At 40.5% G+C, this 21283-nt stretch overlaps 1 protein-coding gene and 1 long non-coding RNA gene across 14 annotated transcripts in view; one reads left to right on the top strand and one right to left on the bottom strand.

The window, feature by feature from the left end:
• R3HDM1 (R3H domain containing 1) overlaps nucleotides 1–21283 on the top strand; it is a 48372-nt gene that overhangs the window by 23287 nt on the left and 3802 nt on the right. For 4 of the 13 annotated variants that reach the window (XM_083581953.1, XM_083581951.1, XM_083581956.1 and 1 more), the window contains 9 exons: nucleotides 3344–3598; nucleotides 4428–4582; nucleotides 6759–7034; nucleotides 8245–8368; nucleotides 14754–14908; nucleotides 15839–15987; nucleotides 19037–19140; nucleotides 20321–20490; nucleotides 21097–21247. In XM_083581953.1, coding sequence (XP_083438079.1) covers nucleotides 3344–3598; nucleotides 4428–4582; nucleotides 6759–7034; nucleotides 8245–8368; nucleotides 14754–14908; nucleotides 15839–15987; nucleotides 19037–19140; nucleotides 20321–20490; nucleotides 21097–21247 — 1539 coding nt within the window. Of the gene's footprint in view, nucleotides 1–3343; nucleotides 3599–4427; nucleotides 4583–5072; nucleotides 5175–6758; nucleotides 7035–8244; nucleotides 8369–14753; nucleotides 14909–15838; nucleotides 15988–19036; nucleotides 19141–20320; nucleotides 20491–21096; nucleotides 21248–21283 lie in introns of all 13 variants that reach the window. The other 9 variants (XM_083581949.1, XM_083581948.1, XM_083581947.1 and 6 more) reach the window with 3 other exon arrangements.
• Nucleotides 11198–16718, bottom strand: LOC310747922. The gene is made up of 2 exons (XR_014541028.1): nucleotides 16610–16718; nucleotides 11198–11519 (listed from the first exon to the last, which is right to left on the bottom strand). It is a non-coding gene; the product is annotated as an uncharacterized lncRNA (long non-coding RNA).

Raw genomic sequence — 21283 nt, 5'->3', positions numbered from 1 at the left:
CTGAGCTTTCCCGCTGTCTCACTGTTCCCCCTTTCCCTCTTGGTAATTGGTAGTGATGTTCAGTTTTGGGAAGCCAGGTGAACAACCCTGCCAGCGTTGCCTCCCATGGGCAACTGCCTAGTTCAGTATTGTCTACTCTGACTGGCAGCAGGTCTCTGGGATTTAAGATAAGGGTCTTTCCCAGCCCTCCCTGGAAATACTGGGGATTGAATCTGGGACCTTCTGCATTCAGAGCAGTTGCCCTGCCACTGAGCTTACAGCCCTTCCCCGACGACGAAAGCAGTTTGTTATTTTTTATGTCTACATTTAGGCTATCTCCTATTGAAGGTAATTATCTTCTGTATCAAGTTTTGCTTCACTTATAGAAATTAAATAAGTAAATAAGATGAAATAATTTTTTGTTAAGCATGAATTTAAGGAATAACTTAATTTGACAAAAGGTGCGAGCTATGAGAGGCTCAGTCTTGCAAATGGGAACCAGTTTTAAAATATATCTTCCTATGGATACAGGTGATCTGGGAGCTATGTTCTTTGCCAGTTAAGCAGTTATCAACATTTCGTTTCTGGGAGTGTAAAGCTCTGAAGTATCCTAAATCTGTAGTAGTTCATGTTCTTTCTGAAACACAAAGTACCAGTCTTGAAAGCCAGCTTGCTTAGTTATCTTTATTTTATTTTTTTAGCCTCCTGATGTTATTCTCTGGGTCTTATAGGAGAACATGTCAATGAAACATGGTTTGTGGCCTCACTTGATGGAGGCTGTTAAGAGCTTGTTTGTGATATGACTGTGAAAGGCAGCAGGGCATTTGCAGAACTTCCAGTGTTCCAGCATTTACTTAGCTGTTTCAGAACCTTCTCTTAATTTCACAGGGTCCATCTCATCTCTGCTTTACAATTCAACGCTGAGTTTGGACATAGCCCAACATATCAATCTGTAGGCCATGTTGTGGGAGGAATAGGGATATTTGTTGGTGATGGTGTTCAGTCTCTTGTGGAGAGTTTCTTCACATAAAAAATTAAGGTTACGGGTACAGCAATGTACAAGAGCCCTTTCCATTACTGCTGTCTAGCAAGAAAAACAGCCACTGTTTGATGTTTGGATTTCACAACAATGTTCCCATAGTATTGAGGCTACAGTACTGTAATATTTTCCTTGGTAGTTCTCCAGGATTGGTCCTTCCAGTTCTTTGCTGTGTTAGTTGATAGAATACACTCATTTTCTCCCTCTCTGAGCTTCCTAATGGGCATCCACAGGTATAAAATAAAACTTTTAAACTTGTGCAAAATGTTCACTGTTGTGAAGTGAGTGCATACCGGTGCATGTTAGAAGATCCTATAGTTAGGATGGCCCTATAAGAAACAGGTTGGGTAATTCATTAGGAAAGCACTAACTTCAGTCCCGGGAGAACTTTTGTTTTTTGCTGGAATCTCAGCGGTCACCCACAGTGTGTTAAATTTCCAAAGCAAGAGTGCATACACAGGATCTCTTCACAGTTAAGGTACAAGCAATCTGTGCCAAGCGGTCCTGAGTCTGCAGTCTTGCTTGGGAACATAACAAGTGCCTTGCTGGATAAGATTGTAGTCTTTTAGGTTGTTGCTTGATTTTAAATAGCAGTTTGAATATAATTTGATTGATGTTACGAATGTAATTTTATGTTGCTTGGTTTTAATTATATACTTTAAGTTGATGGTTTAATTATGTTGACTTGGCTCCCAGTTGAGCAAAACGGCAGCATAAAAATCAAATAAATGAATAAACTAGTTTAGCATTATTTGCAGTCAGCCTACAGTCAGTGAATGATCCTCCAGAAATAGACCAGTGGGCCACGCCTACATTGATCTGATGTACCAAAATGAAAGCATTAAAGCTTTAGGTATTCAGATTTCATATGTAACATACTAGTTCACAGAGGGCCATTTCAGTCTAGCAAACCATAGTATAAATCTGGAGTAGCCAACTTGGTGCTATCCAGACATTTTGGACTATTGATTCCTAGTAGTAGTAGTAGTAGTAGTAGTAGTAATAGTAATAATAAGAAGACTATCCTGCTCTTCCTCCCAAATGAGTGCAAGCTAGCAAACACACAAATGATAAACCTCTAAAATACTGAAAAACAATTCTAATATGGATGCAGATTTAGCTTTAATTATGCTGATGTCAATCAAATTTGAAATCTTGAAGATTATACCATTTTATAAACAGTTAATTGTTTTCCTAGCAAGTGGCTTGATTTAGAATGCTACAAAAGCCAGTATACATTCTTTCCACAGTTTCATCAGTGCTGCATCATGTTGCAAGGCACACTTGTAGACATGCTTGCAGCATACTGATTCAGCCACAACTGAAAAGCAAGATTAGTACCATAAATTTTGATCTGCTGTGTGAAGATGAAAAGTGCAATCAGAGTGAGAGCTCTTCTCAGTGAGGAGCAATTGTTCATTAAAAAAAGACAAATCTTGGCTCAACAGAGCCATTTAAAATGAAAGATGTTGACTTCATCTCAGATATTTATCACCTTAAAGATTATACAGAAGCTGCTGACTTATTCTTACATCTCATATAAGTACACTTATTACAAAATTTGAAATATTAAAGCTAAAGTTGAGCTATGCCAAGTCCCATTTTGGTAATAGGTTAAACACGTTCTTAATATTTCCTATTGACATCAACATGGCTTAGTGTTGACTTCTCCTTAAGATTAGCTTCATCTTGATACCTGATTCACTGACTGATATGCGAGGGTGCAGTAGATCAGGATGGGGAACCTGTGGCCTTCCAGTTGTTGCACTACAATTTTCATTTCCCTGACAGCTGGCCTTGCTGGTTGGGGCTGATGTGTTGGAGCTCAGGAGCCTCAGAGTCCCCCCCACCACCCAATGCAACAGACATAAACTCTGTTGTAGGCTATGTATGTGATAGAGGGGAATCTAATGGTATTACATGGTCTCTTTTGAAGACTGCTTTTGCATACTTTGGTTGCCTCAGATTTCTCAGCCTACTGCTCCATTGATTAGAACCTTTTTTGGGGTGTGTGGGGGGGAATAAGACATGGTGTGTTGCCATTCTGCTTTATTTTTCTCATGCCCAGCATGAGGGCAAAGAACCTGTGCAGAAGTTTGGGGCAGCTTTAGGGCAGGCCCCTCTGCTCTCCTGGCATGCACTTGTAGCTGATGCAACTCACAATCAGGAGAAGCTGCAGGGGTTGGGGCGGGACGGGGCAGCTACTGTAGTTCCAGGCTGTGCATTTAAAAGCGTTAAGCATTTAATAACAACCTGCCTATTTAAATGTGCATGACTATTATTCTGTCTCTAGGTGAAATTCATTTCTCGTTACTCCTCTCCTAGGTTCAGAGTCTTCTAGTAGTGTAGGGTCATCCACGGGTTCTCTTTCTCACACCCAGCAGCCTCTTCCAGTCACAGCTCTCAGCCAGACTTCTCATGGCACATCTGCCGTCTATCCAACTGTCAGCACTAGTAGTTCCCTTCCCTTTGACGGTGGCATAAGTGGGCAAGTGGCGCCTCCTAGCAGTAGCTTCTTTTTGCTTCCCTTGGAAGCGGCAGGCATACCACCTGGAAGTATTCTGATCAACCCTCAAACAGGTTGGTATCCAGCCGTGGATGTCTGTGCCTTGTCTCTGTCTCTCTGTCTCTCTCTCTCTCCTTCCCCTTTCCTTCCTTTTAACAATAACGTTTAACTTGCCATAATGTGTAAAAGAAAATAAATTTTAAAAAGATTATTATCAGTTATTTATTAAATGTATATCCCACCCTTCCTCTGAAGATCACAAAGATCTTTCTGCCTTTCTCTCCTCACCCTCCCAGCCTGATTTCCCCTTCTCCTAATTTTGCAGCAACATGTATTTTAACACCTCCTCAAGAGGACTTTGTAAAATTGTAATGTTATATACCTTGATGTACAAACGGTGAGGAATAGTGTAGATTTCTTATCAGATAATGTTCTGCCTCATGAGGAGCTCTTGTGCGTACAATATTTTCAAATGGCAGATGAATAAATAATAATAATAATGTGGAATTGACAAGTATAGATGTTGCAATTGGTTTATGATCTTAAATTACTTTTTTCTGTTAATACCTTCTATACCTAGGTTGGTCTGTAGATAGGAATAAATGTACAGTAGTCCTTCATTGGGCCACCTTCAGTTGAGAGTGAAGGGGTGTGATACGGTTCTGCTGCTAAAGCTGAACAGTGTCTGAAAGGGAGACCATCTGCAAAGCCTTCGCTTTTCCACTTCCCACAAAAAAGCCTTGCTTTGACGCCTGCTATTAAACCCTTTTGTCCTCATGAGGAGTAAACTATAAAGCAGCGCTGTCTCTTGAAAATAGGCAGTGGTTGTAATGCTATGTTTTGTTTTGCCGGTAAATTGCCTTTTGCTGAATAATGTGTGTGTGTTTCATCTTGGTCCTCTAGGTCAGCCATTCATTAATCCAGATGGCACTCCAGTTGTGTATAATCCTCCTATGCCTCAGCAGCCTGTTAGAAACCAAGTGCCTGGACCTCCTCAGCAGCCACCTCCTCCCCTACCACCTCAGCAACAGCCAGCAACCAATCACATCCTATCACAGGTGCACATGTCAAAATATGCAGTGCTTGACTGAGTGCTCTTGGCATCCGATGAGAAGAAAACAGTGGATCGTTGTGGCTATTAGTTGGGGAAAGGTGGCGCTGTCCTATTTATGACTTAAGGGGACAATTTTTTGTTCCAAGTAACTGCATTTTCTTAAAGCAGTGAGACAACCTGTCGTGGTTACATATGCAATGTGTGTGCCTATGTTTTTAAGAGCTAAGAATCTTACAAATCCGTCTTGCTTAATGTGGTGTGGGACATCCTTATGAAGCAAGTCACACCTATAGATGGAGGAATGCTTATCGTTAGGGTTACTGTAGGTAATCTGAGTCTTGTGTCAAATTTACTTTTAGTTGCACAATTAATATGGAGGATGTTCTTGATTTTGCATAAATTTATCCCCCTCCCCAAAAGAAGAGAAATACTGCCACTTCCATTTCTTCTTACTCTGTTGTTAACTGGTGTGTGTTCCACTGTTACTTCTTCAGCCTATCCGACCTCTTCAGCCTTCTTCACAGCCTGTTCAATTCTCCACAGTCACTTATCCACCCCCGCTCCTGCCCGTCTCGTCTACCCAGCAATACACTGTGGTATAATACCTTCTACTCACCTCTTCTGTGCATGACAGAATCTTTATAGACTTAGCTTCATGTGTTGGGATGTGAATGCATAATAAATAATACAAATACTGACTGGCTGTGGCATCCAAGGTAATTCAGCATGGGCCGGGGTGCAAAAAAGGGGTTCAAGGAAGAAAGTAATCCTGCCCTGAGTTCATTGGAAGTTTACCTGCAAGTTAAAAACAAGCTGTGTGCACAAAAACAATTGCATTCTTGGTAGTTGTTGTTTTTTTTAAAAAACCCTTCTTTGACATTACTTTTTCTCAGCCAAACAGTATTTGTTTGTACCCCTTGAATATTTTTTATTTTGTTAGGGCCCTTCCTTCTCTCCCCCCCCCCCCCCGCCTATTTCTTTGACTAACCTCCTAAGGTGTTTTGCTTTCTCTCATCTCCCACTGCAATAAAAAGCTTTCTGCCACCCTTTAATGTTTGATGGGTACCATAATTTGCCTTCCCCCCCCCTTTTTGAGTGCTGCAGCTTAGCTGCATTCCTCAAAATTATAGACATCCAGCTTCCTTATGCAAGGTAAGATTCTCCACATATCGGAGTCCTTCATTGCAGTCTTTTGGATGAATCTGAAAATTTCAGATTCTGTCAGTTCTTGCTTTTTCCGCTTAAAGTTCAGTTCACCCAATTCTGCATCAGTTTGTGGGTTTTTTAAAGGACCGCATGAATATTTGCATGCATTTTCATGCTAATTTCTCCCAATACACTCATTCTTGTGTTCATTTCCCCCCAGTATATAATTTTTTGTGTGCAGTTCATTTGTTCGTTGGATAACCGCATTGCAAAATTTGGAGAAGTGTGAATTTCAAAGGATAAGTTGCACTTTGGTTTGTGTATTGATTCAGGAAGTGTGAATTTGGTATGTTTACATTAAAAAGAAACTGGATGAATTTCTCATCCATTTCTACTTGGAGAATTATGCTTTAACATCAGATGAATGGGAAAGCCCCAGTGCATTAGTGGAAGTCCTTGTGTGCACTTCTGCTAGTGGCACTAGTTAGCTGAATCCTGCTCTATATATAATATGCGCACACACACCATTCCCAACATATTTAAAACAAGTTCGATGAATGGACAGGTGATTTGTCCTGGCTACTAAATGTCATTTTTGTTACAAACTCAAATTCTCAAATTTGCTCTTTTGCGTAATTGAACTTCTCATACACAAAATAGCCAGATTTCCGCGCCTCCCCCCCCCAAGGTTCCCCAGCTTGTTGCATCTGTATCTGTTGGCAAATATTTCCATGGTACATTAGCACCAGAAAGTATTACCAGGCACACTGAACACAGCGTTTACAAACATTAAAGTTTGTGTTTCTTGCTGTAGGTATAAAATCTGGTGTGTCATTTCCCATATTTCTACTTATTGCTGCTAATGAGATGTTACCTTTGTCTTAAAGCTTTCACTTTTAAGCTGCTATAACTAGATGTGAGGATACTTCACTATTTCATGTTTAGTTGTGTGTTGTTGTTGTCTTAATCAAACAGTGCTATCTCCTCTCGTGCATTCGAAAGAGGAATAACTCTTACTGTTTTGCTTATTTCAGCAAGACAACCTAGGCTCCCAATTTAGCCATATGAGTCTCTCCCGACAGCCATCTGGGGAAGCTGCTGATCCTCATGCCACCATGTTCCAGTCCACGGTTGTCCTTCAGCCCCCACAGCAATCTGGTTTCATCATAGCAACGGCCCCACCTCCTCCCCCAGCCCCACCGCCACCCCCTGGCCAACCTGTTCCTACTCCTAATTACAGTGCATCCAGCCACCCTGTCAACCAGCAAGTTCTTCAGCAACAGGGATATATGCAGCAACCAATGCCACAGGTAGAGAGAGCTTTGTAATGTCACCAGACAATGTCAAAGGTGTCGTTCATATTAACTTCTGATTAAACTGAATCTGGCTTTGTGTAGGGCTTCCTCTTCCTCCCACCCCTTTAATTTATGTGGAAGCAATCTGAACTTCATACTTCAGTCACAGAAATAATTAAAGGACCCTTGCTGTCAACAAGTATTAACTTTTTTATTGCTTAATTTTAGCAGAATTAGAAGTTGATGCATATTTATTACATATTCGAGACTTCTGTTCTTTAAAAGGACTGTGTGTGCATTACAATAGTTAAAATAATGCCTCATAGGTGTTCCACTGACATATTTGTAATACTGTATTTTGACCTAAACAATACGTATTTTAAGTGAGACTACAGTGGTACCTCTAGTTACGAACTTAATTTGTTCCGGACGTCTGTTCTTAACCTGAAACTGTTCTTAACTAGAGGCGTGATTTCACTAATGGGGCCTCTCGCTGCTGCTGCGCCGCCGGCACACGATTTCCGTTCTCATCCTGGGGCAAAGTTCTCAACTCGAGGTAACTCTTCCAGGTTAGCGGAGTTTGTAACCTGAAGCGTTTGTAACCTGAGATGTTTGTAACTCGAGGTACCACTGTACTTTTTATAGCCTGTGCCTTGTTATTGTTGAGACTTCCACAAGACTTCTGTTTATGATAATGGATCCAACAAAGTCATATTCAGGGGGGGAAAAACCTATTGAAATAAGTGTACTTAGATTAATCATGCTCACTGTGTCCACCCAGGCATGGCCAAACTTGGCCCTCCAGCTGTTTTGGGACTACAATTCCCATCATCCCTGACCACTGGTCCTGTTAGCTAGGGATGATGGAAGTTGTAGTCCCAAAACAGCTGGAGGGCCAAGTTTGGCCATGCCTGATACAACCCAATACTTCGGTTATCACATCGGCTGACAAAGCATGGAGCCACATTGTGTCTTTCTGCTGTTTTGGATCTAAAGCTGGATACAATGAATGCATGTTAAAATTTCACCAAGAGATAATACTGTTCAGCAGCTAAACATTTAAATAACCCCACTCCTCCTATTTTTCACTAGACTTGCTTTTCTGAGTGTGTGTATGTGTATGCTTATAGGCTTTCTTATTTATCTGCCATCATTTTATGCTGCTGGACGTGACTCAATTATAGAAGCGCATAAATGAATCTTCAACATGTTGCTTCCTTTTTAGATGCCAGCCTGTTACTGCGCTCCAGGCCAGTATCCACACTCCAGTCAGCAGTATCGGCCAGTTACTTCTGTTCATTACAACACACAGCAAAACCAGCCACTGCCACAGCCTGCACAGCAGACAGGTTGGTGGTCTCTCCCCCTCCCCACCCCCTATAGCCCAAATGCATGTACTTCTGGACTTTTTCAGGGTGCTGTGTAATGCAGGAGGGAATGCGGTTTTGTTGTGAAAGCCTGAAAGGTCTGTTAAAAATAAAGTAAGGTTTTTTTGGCTTTGAAGTGCTGATAGAATTCCCATTTGGTGAAAATGAATTCTTTTAAATTGTTCAAGCTGATAAATCCTAAGTGACAGGATTCACTAGAAAAGAGGGTGGGAAGTAAATTATTTGTTTGGAAAACATAACCTTGAACACTCATTCTCTTCAATCCATTTTTGGCAATGTGAAGAACTTCTAACAAAAGTCCAAATTGACATGGATTGATGTTCTCCTCAATATTCAACTTTCAAGTTTGGGCAAATTTTATACTGTAACGGTAGCATTGCTCCATAGGTTTTTACCTTAAACTTGTTCAGAAATTCTTCAGATAAGATATCTCTGATCCTGAGTTATGGCGAACAAGTTTATCTCCCATTGCCCTTGGCTTTTGTTGTTTCTCTGGGTCTTCATCCTCAAAATTGCATAAAACTATAACATTTCGGCTTTGTCTTTTCCTTGTGCTTTCTGCTGTTTCTTGAACCTCGTTTAGTCATAGGTGGTAGTTTTAATACAATGACACCCTTACTTTTTACAGATTGAGCTCTATTGTCAAGAAGGTTTGTACTTCAGTATGGTTTAGTGTTTGTGCATGCATTAATTGTTAAGAAGTACAAAGGGGATTCTTCTTTGAGAATTGACAATTGGACTCGGATGCTTTGCTTTATTTTTTGAAATTTTGCTTTACTTGAGAGCCTCTTAGAAATGCTTTCTAGAACATGAAGAGGAACAGTTACGGCTTTTGTCCCACTGGCAACACTTGTGTTCTCAGTGAGCATGTTTTCATTCCCACAGCAGCTAAATAAATAGCAGGGAATATAGGATTGGCTTCTCTTTTAATATGTGCTGTAGAAGTGCAAGGGCTGTCAAAAATGAGATTGTGGCCTTGATCTAGTCATGTTGATAAGGGTTTTTTAATGCCGCCTTTGAAAACTTTGTGTTTTGAAAAAAGGAATACCTCTTACACCATTGGGTCAGGCATGCTGTATCTACATAGGCCCAAATGGAAAGATCTTTTATAGGAAAGGATCAGGCTGGTTATCAGAATACCCAGAGTGTCTGCTCTCTTCCAAATCCCACACAAAGGCTCCAGGAAGACCTGTTTTAAAGTCTGCGTTGATTATATTGGTAGGAGCCACCTTGACTCATTGTGAAGGGATGAAGTAGCATTTGAGCATTTGAAAAGTCAAATATTACCCATTCCTTTATATATCAACTATTTTAAGTCACCTTGAGGATGTCTTTGGGACAGAAGGGTAGCATGCATTCCAGAAAAAAATTAAAAAGTTAAGGCTTTCTCACTTTAAAAAACAAATTTAAAACCACATAACTAATTCTTATTGAGCAGTGTTTGAAAACATTTACAGAGCACCGCAATATTACAAGGGCAAGGATGATAAAGAAATCCTAATAGAAAATAATATATTTTATTTTTTTAAAGAACCACCTTTCAAATCTATTATATTTCAGCAATGATTTTGGCACTAATAAAGTGTAGTTCTGTAGTAGGTCTAGGGCTACTAACATTGAATGAGAGAGAATTATATGAACATATTTGCTTATATTTGTGATTGTACATGGGAATACAGCCATGTTAAAGTTAGATTTTGTGCATCTTAGCAAGGTTTAAAATGAACCCTCCCTCTTTTTGTGTGCACATGCTATTACTTTAATCTTTATTTTAGATCTGAACAAGTTGCCTTGAATCAATATGAAGTTGGGACCTATTGAAATCAATATGAAAAATAGATACAAGCTTTTCACACTGAGTTATTGAATTTCAATGGGACTGCAAGTAACTTCTAAGTATAGAGGTTGGATGTATGCAGTGGCTTGGATCCTAATTCTTCCTGCTTCCAGAAACGCCCTGCATTCCGTCTTGCATTCTTTAGAAGCCCTTCCCCAAGAAACTTTTGGGGGAGGGCACAGGTGGCTATAGGAAGGAAGGAGAGGGCTAGAAATTCCTTAATTTACCTTCCAATCCAAGATAATTCCTCTAATTGCATAAGGATAATGTCTCTGACTTGGCTGCCTTTGAGATATTTTAGGGCTCATTAGCCAACCATGTCACACAGTTATTAAAATTCTCCTCTGTTTTCTCACGCAAGTTTGCCTTACAATATTGAGGATTGCTGTTGATGAAACGCAAGCAGAAACTTCCTTTGCAATGTAGAACTTGGTTGCATGGGTCCCAGCCTAAATATTTTCCATCTCGAACAGTATTTCCCACTTCCTGTTTTACAACTCACGCTGGGCAAGACTGCCATGACCAATACATTGTGGATGTAGACATTGCTCATCAGTATGCTCCTGTGGAAGGGGTTTTGCACCTTAGCCAAAGGGCCAGAGTGGGTTTGTTTCTGAGGAGTTGTGCCAGTTTATACACACATTTAGAAGCTTCTGGAACCACCAGTGCTCTGCTGGTAAATTAGGTCCAAGCTGCTGAAGCTTAGAGGAAATGTCAAGTTAGTTTCAGGATGTTTGAAGAATGGCCTGGAATGTTTCCTGCTGTGTGTATGGGAGTATAAAGATTTCTAGGGCAATAGGAAATAGTATCTATGTAAGTACAAAAAAAGCACAAGTGCTCTGCAAAATGTGAAAGGACTGAAGTGTTTAAGCCCGTTCTTTCTTAAGTGAAAGCAAGAATAAGCCCATTTGAATGCTACCTGTTGTTCACCACTATCTTCAGTGACCTGTGGCTTTTTACTTTGCAGCATTTTAAATATTTTAGATAATTACTGAAAACAACTTTCAGAATATCTACGTATTTTGTAGTAAATGTGTGGTTTTATGTGTGTCTCTGTGGCAAACCAGGCCGTGGTATGTGTGATAGATTGTGCAATAGGTTGGCTTTATTCATGAGCTGTTGGATTCGGGGCCGTAACACTGTCTGAGAGGGTTACATTTCTCACAGTGAACCGGTCTCTTTTTCAGCTGCTTCCTGGCTTCCTTTTTAAAGGGGTCTCAGGTGTGTCTGTCTTGGATTGTTGCTTTCTGATCAAGGAGCAAACACTGTTCTTCCCTTTAAGAAAATAAAGAAAGAAAAGTCAGCAACATCTGTCCTTACCTAGGTGGCACTAGAAGGAAGCACCAGGAAGGTGATGTTCAGAAACAGACATTGGGCAAGAATATCTTTGACAGGCTTTATTTGCCTTTTTGTGGTCTGTTTTGTGTGTCCTGTGTTCTTTGTGTGTTTTCTCACCATGCTTGAGGTTTGCACTTCGTTAGTGAAATATTATGTCTCTTCCTAATTGCATGAGATGCAGATCGTGGTATTGTAAGCAATTTCGTTATTTAAGGAAGAGATAGTATTGCAGAATGTATTTTCTCGTTCTTTGCAGAGCTCTTGAATTTTGGGAAGCATGAGGTTTTTAACTACAGTTTGCTAGCGCTGCTGTAAAATAAATTTCAGCAGGTGTTGCTTCTTCCCTTTCTTTTTCCTGCTGAGTGCTGTATTTCTTTCATGCCACTTGGTATTCTGGGGTAGAATAGTGAAGCTAAAAATAGAAAGTGTCTTGAAACCCCATGGGGCAGTGTGTTAGCAGCAATTTATATTGCCCTAGTTCCTCTCTCAGCATGGAAAATTGATTTTTGCTTTGTCTGTGTGAAAGTGCCAGAAGACACTGAATAATTTTCACAGCTACACTGCAGTCCCTGAGAAATATTTTTTTTTTGAAGTTGCAGCACTTTTGTAGATTTCCAGGTTTCTATGCCATCATTGGTACCGTAGCCTGGGTTCTAGTGCTGCTGGACACAATTTGTTAGGTGCTGAATATATTCAGGCATCTATTTTATTTGAAAACATAGAACTGTTGAGAGGAGAGCATGATAAAACCTCAGGATCTCTCTTTTCTAAACAAGATTGGGAGGGAGGTATACTAAGTAAACTGTAACTTTGCGACCATGCATATTTAATCTGGCTTGTACACATCTTTTAAGTTTATGTCTTAATAGTAGATTGTTAACATGTGTTTTAGCTGCAGTCCCACTCAATTACTTCAGATTATTACTGATTTCACCTTTTAAAAGAGATTGCATGCTTTATTTCCTTAATGCATACATATGATCTTAATAAGGAAATAAAGATCCTGCTTCTACAGGATGTAGTTTTGCATAGTAGGTCCAATATTTTAGGTACAAGGCAAACCTGCCTTAAGGACAGGAAGTTGGGTGAAATCAGCCACTTCTCCATTCTGAGCTTTTGAATCTTTATCTAGTAATGAACATGATATTTGATAGCCTGTGCCTAGAAAACAGATGTAGTCCACTCATCAGACTTAACATCTTATGCCATGCTCATTCTTAATCAAATAAATTTGCTGCAGGAAAGACTTGTAGAAAAACAAAAACAAGGTATCATGAATGGGTACATTATTTTTGGGAGAGCCCTAAGGTTTAGTACTGTATTCAGTGTGTCTGGGATTGTGAATGCACACATGTAGATAATGCAGCATGGCTGTCCATATGAAACACTTCCATTTAGAGTTAGGAGAACTGATTATTATTAAACAGCAAAGCACTGACACAGGTGATACATCTTGTTTTCAAAAGCAGGACAGCAAAGTGCAATGGAATGTGATACTTCCCTTGAAACTGAGGACTGGGAAATCAGTGTCTGAAAGTTCAGCACAGCATTCAGCATTTCAAAGTACAAATAGTGGCTTGGCCCCCCTCATCTGTTTTCAGAGGAGAAAAAAATGCCAAACACATTACAATGCAACAGCTGAAATGAGGCCTCTCAAGCACTGTGTGCTTTACTTTATTTATATGATTTTCCAGGGAGACCGGAAGGCACAATTGTAAAGAAGCAATTAGGAAGAAGAGCAAAAAGATAGCATTATGTGTCCAGAAAAAAGAAAAAGGGGCAGCTGATCATATTTTAACAGATGAAGGTGTATATTGCAGAATGTAGGTCTTAATTTGAGTTTCCAAGGGCTCAGTGTCAGTTTATTGAAATAAAACATGTTTGAATGTTACAGATACAGTGCTGGGTTTTCACTGGAGAAATAACCCATGCCTTTAAAAGCTGTGCTCATCACCCAATGCTTTACACTGTATAAAAAAAAGCTTACAAGAATGGTACTTTTTTTGACATTCCACATGCAAATTATTTTCCAGTAATTGGATGGGAAAGAGAATCTTTTCTATTAACTTATTCTATTCACCCAGCAAAGGAGCAGCGCTGAATCTTGCCAGCTCCATGCATAGTTTTACTGGGACCATATACCTTATTCTCAAAATAGAAAAAAAAAATAGGCACCTGACATTGATAAGACTATGCTCAGTCTTCATTTCTTAAGTAACTTAGAAACTTGAGCCTGTTCTGTCAATCTGTATGAAGGCATTTGGTTTAAGAAGATCTGGTAATATACTTTTAAGGTGATCTGATAATACACCTTGGCCTTTAAGTAGTGAGCTGGTACCTTAGCTTAAGGTCAATGAGAATTTAGCCCTTGTTCCTGTCCTTTGAACCCCATTGGGAGACTTCCAAACTACCATCTTGTCAGTAAATGGAAAAGATGATAGGAGGGGGAACCTTTTGTTGCAAAATATTCCATGTTCTTTTTATACTTAGGACTGTTCCAACTCATGAAATAAGTCAGACCTGTGACCAGGTAAACAGACACACACATAACACACACATCTCAGCCTTCAAAAGTAAGATAAATTGTCTGTCTTGCATTGTTGTTCAGTGGGCTTGTTCAACTTGATATGCATGTGTTGTTACTGATTAAAATAAAACAAAATTACTCAAGGAGACAAAGGAAAGGAATCAAAGTTCAAAAAGCCAATGCTTTGTATACCTGAATAGAATCTGTCATTTTAGTGAAAATGAAGTACAAACTCATAGTTGCACTGGACTTAAGTAGGCAAAAGTTGCCACATGCCAACTGATTATGATTAGTTGGAGGAACTGTCCAAACAAAACTGCCCCATGTATCTATAGTGCCCATTAGATGTTATAACACTGGCATGGGAGCTCATTTTCCTGTGAGTTCAGTCAGTGCTGTGACATCTGAAAAGGCCCACAATTATACGAGCAGGGCTATTGACATGGATCTTACTGCACAGTTGTTGACAGATCCTGTGCAGTTATCCCTGCCAACCTCATGCTGATCCTTTAAACATTACAACATATTTGTGCAATAAACCCACAGATTCCTGTGCTACAGCTGTAGCATCTAAAGGGAACTGGGGTATAAATATGTTTTGTTATAACATGTCAAAATGAATAATAATATTTCTGTATTTGCAGGTTACCAAGTTATGCCTAACCAGCAGCAAAACTACCAGGGTTTAGTTGGCGTCCAGCAATCTCAGAACCAAAATCTAGTCAGTGGCCAGCCAAACAATATTGGAAATCAGATCCAAGGTGTACTTGTTCCGTACCCACCTGTGCCATCTTATCAAGTAAGCTATTGTCTGTTGTTGTCTTCTTATTGCAAATATGAAATATAATTGATTCTTTTTTAAAACACTGAAGCTTTGCCTAGTCAGGACTAAGGGTGGTTGGTCACTTTTGGAACAGGGTTACCACAAATGTATGCAAACTTCATTCTTAACTGCCGCAAAATGGTTTGTTGAAGTGAAACATTTTATTTGTAGACTAAAGCTTCACAGTTACTCAGTTTGGATTTTAAGCAATGGAGAAATTTTGCTTACTCTGTTTCCAGAGATCAGCTAAGCCCATTTGCAGAACAATCAAGGTGCCCGAATACAGTGTGTCACGTCTTTCTGCATATTGTTCCACATCGTTTTCATAGGCATCTTGAAGAGCCAGAGTCTCTGGAAAATCCTCTCTGCCATTCCACAGGCTCTGCTCAAGAGTGAGACCTAAGACTTCCTCTGAGCTAAACCACTTGAAATTGTATGTAGGGGCTGCTGGAAAACTAGAACCAGGGAGAATGTTAGGCTCTGGAAGGCCCTGACACCTAGTTTTCTTTGTGAAGGGAATTGCTTTGTATGGATGAGAACTCATTCATGTTGGACCCCTACCTATAATTTGAAGCATTTCATCCTAGTGATAGGTTTTTGTCTCCTTGGTAAGTACTAGGCTGTCTCTCTTGGACCCGAGAAGCTGTTGTCAGGATGGGTATTTATGGACCTTGGTTTACAGCAGGACTGGGGAATGTGTGGCCCTCCATTTGATATTGGACTCCCTTCTTCCATCAGCCCCAGCTAGCATGGTCAATGTGCTAGGATTATGAGAGGTGCAGTCCAGCAACTTCTGGAGGGTCACTGGTTCCCCGCCCCTTGTTTACTAAACAGGTTGTCATAATAAATGTGTCGGTTCTTTTTAAAAAACTTTATTAGGTATCCTAATGTACTTCTAATCCTCAGGTTTCAATGGCTCAAGGTTCCCAAGGAATGTCTCAGCAGACATATCAACAGCCAGTTGTTATTCCCAGTCAGTCTAACCAAGGACTATCCACGTCGGGAATGCCAGTTTACTACAGTGTCATTCCATCTGGACAACAGAATAATTTAAGGTGAGTTTAACATTATTTTTTTTTTTAAGAATGGATCATATTATTTGTATGCTGCTTTTCCACAAAATGGTTGTGCTCAAAGTAGCCAGAATCCGCAAGAAAAAAGGCAGTAGGAAAAGCAGTTCATTCAAAAACTTATTGGTCTTTAGTAATCTGAGCTGATGTATTTACAAGGATTTGAAATACAATTTCCTACATAGAGGCTGTTTTATTTTTATTATATTATTAAAAGAGAAATGTCTGGTGGTCATTTTAGTAAAGAAAAGCTGTAATTGTGCAGGGCATGTAGCTCAGTTGGTTAGAGCGTGGTGCTGATAATGGCAAGGTTGCATTTTCAATCCCTGTAAGGGACAGCTGCATATTCCTGCATTGCAGGGGGTTAGACTAGAAGAACCTCAGGGTCCCTCCCAGCTCTTATGATTCTATGTCTGCTGAAACTTCAAAAACCACAAACTGCCTTCCTGGGCATAGATTTCTTTTCTCAAATTTCTTATTTTGCTCAGTGGATCTTAGACTTTATGGCAATATGCTCTGTGCCTTGTGCTCACTCCTCCTTGCAGGAAAATTGCAACTGTGCTTACTTAGGATGCAAAAAGATAATACATTTTCAAACTGTACTTACTCCCTTTTTTCCGGCACAGAAACAGCCCAGCTTTCCCCACAGCTTCACAACACAATGGGGAGTTAATCATCAGCATTTTAAATGCCGCTCTTGGCTGTCTGTCTTGCCCCTCCTCCTCCTAGTCTTAAGATGTGCTGTTCACCTTTTCAAAAGGTGACAGAGCAGGAAAGCACAGCATTAAAAACAGTCCCTTAAAACGAGCAGCAAAGCTGCTTCAAAGATGTGGGTCTGAGTTTGCAGTTTCGAACTGATCAGCATTGTGCATAGCCAGCTTCTACTGTGGAGCTGGTTACCTCTGACCTAGATCCCAGACAAGGAATGATATATCTGTATATAACAGGCATAGGCAAACTCGGCCCTCCAGATGTTTTGAGACTACAATTCCCATCATCCCTGACCACTGGTCCTGTTAGCTAGGGATGATGGGAGTTATATTCCCAAAACATCTGGAGGGCTGAGTTTGCCTATGCCTGGTATATAACATAGTGAATGCATTTCCTCACTATGCATTTCTTAGGTCTCTGTGCAATCCTGGTTTCTTGGAAGGAGTTAATTTGGCAGCAGTCCCAGACAAGTAGGAGATTTACCTATGCTATCTGTTTCACTTACGCCAGTCTGCAGGTGACCTGTTCTAGCTTTTGTAAAATTATAAATATATTTATTTACAACCCACCTTTTCCCCAGACCAGGACTCAAGGCAGCCAACAGATAAAAACACAAAAACACAGATAAGACAGAAAGAGGCTAAATACACACGAAATGTGACGTATTCCAGTGAACCTTTGCATCCAACCAAAGTGTATGTGTGAGGGGGTTGTGTAACATATGAGGTACCTCGTGCCAGGCTCAAATTTTACTCCTAATTGTGGCGTTTCATTTGCACCATCACAAAGAAGGTTGTGATTTAAACAGTGGGAGCTGACAGCAAGCCACTTTGTGGTTCAATTGGATTTATTCAAGCATTTAACAAATACATAGTTGTTCTAATGGCATTCATTTAGTTATTATTACTAGCGGTACTACATGGATGGATGAAATGATCTGATTCTTATTTGAGTGCTAAGAGGCAAACTAAGATGTCTCAAAAGTGCAATCCTGTACGTGTCTACTTGAAGGTAAAAGCCCCACGTAGTTCAAAGGGGCTTACTCCCAGGGTAAGTATGCATAGGATTATAGCCCAAGTAGTGTGGTGTATTCTTCCATTGGTCCAAAAGGTATATTTTAGCCTGTTACCTGCTCCTGTTGTGTTTGTGGAACCCACGCCCTACCATTTCCTCTCCTTTAGCTATGAAATACATAATGCAGAACTTCTTTCTACATATCATCCAATGGATTTCTGCATTAGGATGAATCAATCTGATTTGTGACAAATGAATAAACCTGTAATTACTCCCTAATGACAAAACAGACAAAGTGTTTTAAGCAGTACCTGCAAATGGACACCGAGAGATGACTGTATCCTATGGTTGTACTTCACAAACATGGATATGCCACTGGGCAGAGAGTAAAGTATCAACACAACATTAGTTTCCCACTTAAGGCCAATTTCTTTCCCTTATCAAGTAAAATGGATGGGTTTCCAAGGATGAAGCAATAGTATCCTGCACAGCTCTTTGGTCATCTGCAGTTATTCTGCAGAAGTACTGCGAAATAGATTTTGAGGTCACCTTGGTGAAGAGTTCTGACTTCGTTTATATTCCCTGCAAAACAACAAAAAAACCTCGCCTGTAGGTTATCTTTGTATCAGTTCTATTTGATATTTAGGGTTCCTTTGATCTTTGAGCGTTGTGCTTTGAAAGCAGCTTTTATTTTTTTAATGTCAGCAATTTGCAGTAATGTGTTGCATTAATGGCAATCTTCAAAGCCTGGTCACCTTTCCAAAAGCCACACCATGAATAATTCACAAGAAGATTAGAGAAACGAGAACAGTCACTAATTTTTTCCCCTATGGCAACTGTTTCACCCTCTCATCTTAATTTTTATTAGTATAAATTGTAAGTAGGGTTCATTCCTCCCCCTAGAGCTTATAAATCTTTTCAAATTATGAAACGACAAACGAATTGTAAAATGGCAAAAAAGGGAAGGAATAACAACGTGCCCAAGCAGTCTGTAGGATAACCACCTTACACAGGTTTGGCCGCTTTCTTCATCCTGCAGGGGCCAAGGAGGAGGGCTACAGCTAGCCAGCCCTGTGCCACCTCTTTACCTATTTTGCCAGGATGGCAAGTGTATGAACTAGCATACTAGTAGCAGTACTTTCTGTAACAAGTAAATTGTGTATTGGTTCCCCTGTTCAAAATCAGATCGCATGCTTACAAGCGGCTTTCACAAATTTCAGGTATCCTGGCTGAGGTCTACAGTTTGCATTTAATACACGGTGTTTTCCTTCCTTCCTTCTCTCTCCCCCCCACTGCCTGCCTTCTGCAGCTCATCAGTAGCATATCTTCAGCCTCCTGGATCAGAGCAGATACAGTTCCCTAGGGCAACCTCGCCCTGCAACTCCCAGCAACTCCAAGGACAACAGTGTGCAGGTGTGAAAAGAGAGTCGTGACCATTAGGCCCTTTCACTCTCTGATCGTGGGGCTAATTTTTTAAAAATAAAGACAACAACCTTATTTGCTTATCAATCCTAGTCCAGTGAAATTGCTTACAGTGAGTAATGCATGTACTGGATTCTAAGATTTGTTGAAGTTCATGAATGGAGACTTGCCTGCCTTCTTATCGCCACACCCCTCCAGGCCCCGTGACCCCTGAGAAGCCCTATCAAGAAGGCCAGGGGCACCCTTCCAACCAGTGTGGGATGGCATGCATCAGGCAGGGGTGGGCCTTCTGCTGGGGAAGTGGAGTTCACCAAAATTAGACAGACCTCTTCCTGGTGGCAGCAGCAGCCACTGCCGCCACCAATGAAGTGGGCATTGGGGCAATGATGTCAACTGTCTGCTCTCCTGGCCTAAAATATTTTTGCTGTTCTGGCCTAACTTACCTCACAAGGTTATGGAAAGAATGAACTTGAGAAGGAGAGACCATATGTGCCACCTTCAGTTCCTTCAAGGAAGGGAAGGAGACGAATGAAATAAGGATCCGTAAAGCAGTGGGTGCCCAGCATATCCTAGGTCTGGCTTTTGTGTTTAAAGCACCCACAAAAAGTTTCTAGTAAATCCTTATAATTTCAGAGAACAATTGGTACTTTGCATTGTGTACTTGGTGTTCTTAATGGAACTGTAAAAACAGGAAGAAAAAGAATAATAGCTTAACAATGTGCTCTGGGTTTCTAAATGTTATTAGTTGGGATTTTGGAGATTTGTTTCTTTAGGAAATATATAAAAAAAATAAAAAAATTGTCCAGTAGCACCTTAGAGACCAACTAAATTTGTTCTTGGTATAAGCGTTCGTGTGCATGCACACTTTTTCAGATACACAGATACCTGTTTCTTTATGAGCTATAGTCCCCCCCCCTCAGGAAAACTGTTGTGCAGTAGACAGAGTATATATAAAAAGTAGGTTGGAGGGCTGCAAAATTGCTTCCAACATGTACAAAAGCCCTGAATTGTGTCTCACCCCATCTTCATCTCTGACATTGGTGGATTACGGAGTGGAGAATTTGCTGGTGGCCTTAGCAGGTGGCTGGGTTAATGTGACTGGAAGCAATCTTTAGGAAGGTTGGGGTAACTAGGAACTTAAGCACCCTTCTTTCCTAATTTTGTTTTGTAGCAGTAGCACCACCACCAGGTGGAGGAATGGTAATGATGCAACTCAGTATACCCAACAATCCTCAGCCTCGACCCCATTCACCTCCCCAGTGGAAACAAAATAAATATTATTGTGACCATCAAAGAGGGCAGAAGTCAACAGATTTTGGTGCTTTGGACAGCTCTACACAGGTATTCCATTTTGATGTTTTAAAAAGGGGGGAGCGTTCATTTCATCATTTTCAGTGTGTAGTAGGTTTTTAAAAATATTTATATACCTAAATATTATATATTGTGGAAACGACTAAGAAAGTTGTACAGGTCGCCAGTAGAAAATTGCCCCTTTTTTTGGTATAACCAGTGGTTCCTGTGTCTTCGCCCACACGCACCACAATATTGGCTGGCCTAGTGCTGCAGCAAAAGGAACAGCACACCAGTATGGGGCACAGTCTGTCCTTCAAATGGTATCCCCAAAAGGTTTCCTGACTTACATGTCTAGGAAGAGGGGCAGAGTATTGTTTCTTGCGTTTAAGCGTCTTGCCAGTCACAGAAGTAGTAACTTTGTAATGGGCTTGTGATTTTATGCATCATAGCTGCATAACAGAGAATCATCATTTTATATGAAATGGAAAATGAGAAGATTTCAAAATACACAAATTCACAGTTCACTTGCAGTCTATGAAACTGATATTCACAAGGGCCACCGCCCCCCACCAAACAAACTTGAAAGGGTTGCTTTCATCTATTCTCGTAAACTCAGGCATAATGTTCTCTTTCCTTTTTTGTTTTCTTTTAAAGTTGCAGCATAGTCCACAGATAGGTAGTCCTGTCACCTCTCCAGCCCAGTCGCCAGCGCCAAGTCAGCTGTCAAACATAAAGAACATCCGTCCCACGTTAACACCTCTTCCTCTTGTACCCCCATTCTCTAGACCCTTTGTTCCTGGACAAGGTAAGAACCTGATTACATTTTTTACTTTTTTAAATT

The sequence above is a fragment of the Podarcis filfolensis genome (assembly GCF_964270895.1).
Source record: "Podarcis filfolensis genome assembly, chromosome: 1".
NCBI classification, from domain to species: Eukaryota; Metazoa; Chordata; class Lepidosauria; order Squamata; family Lacertidae; genus Podarcis; species Podarcis filfolensis.
The sequence above is the reverse complement of the archived record's forward strand: the minus strand, read 5'-3'. Positions and strand labels throughout refer to the sequence as shown.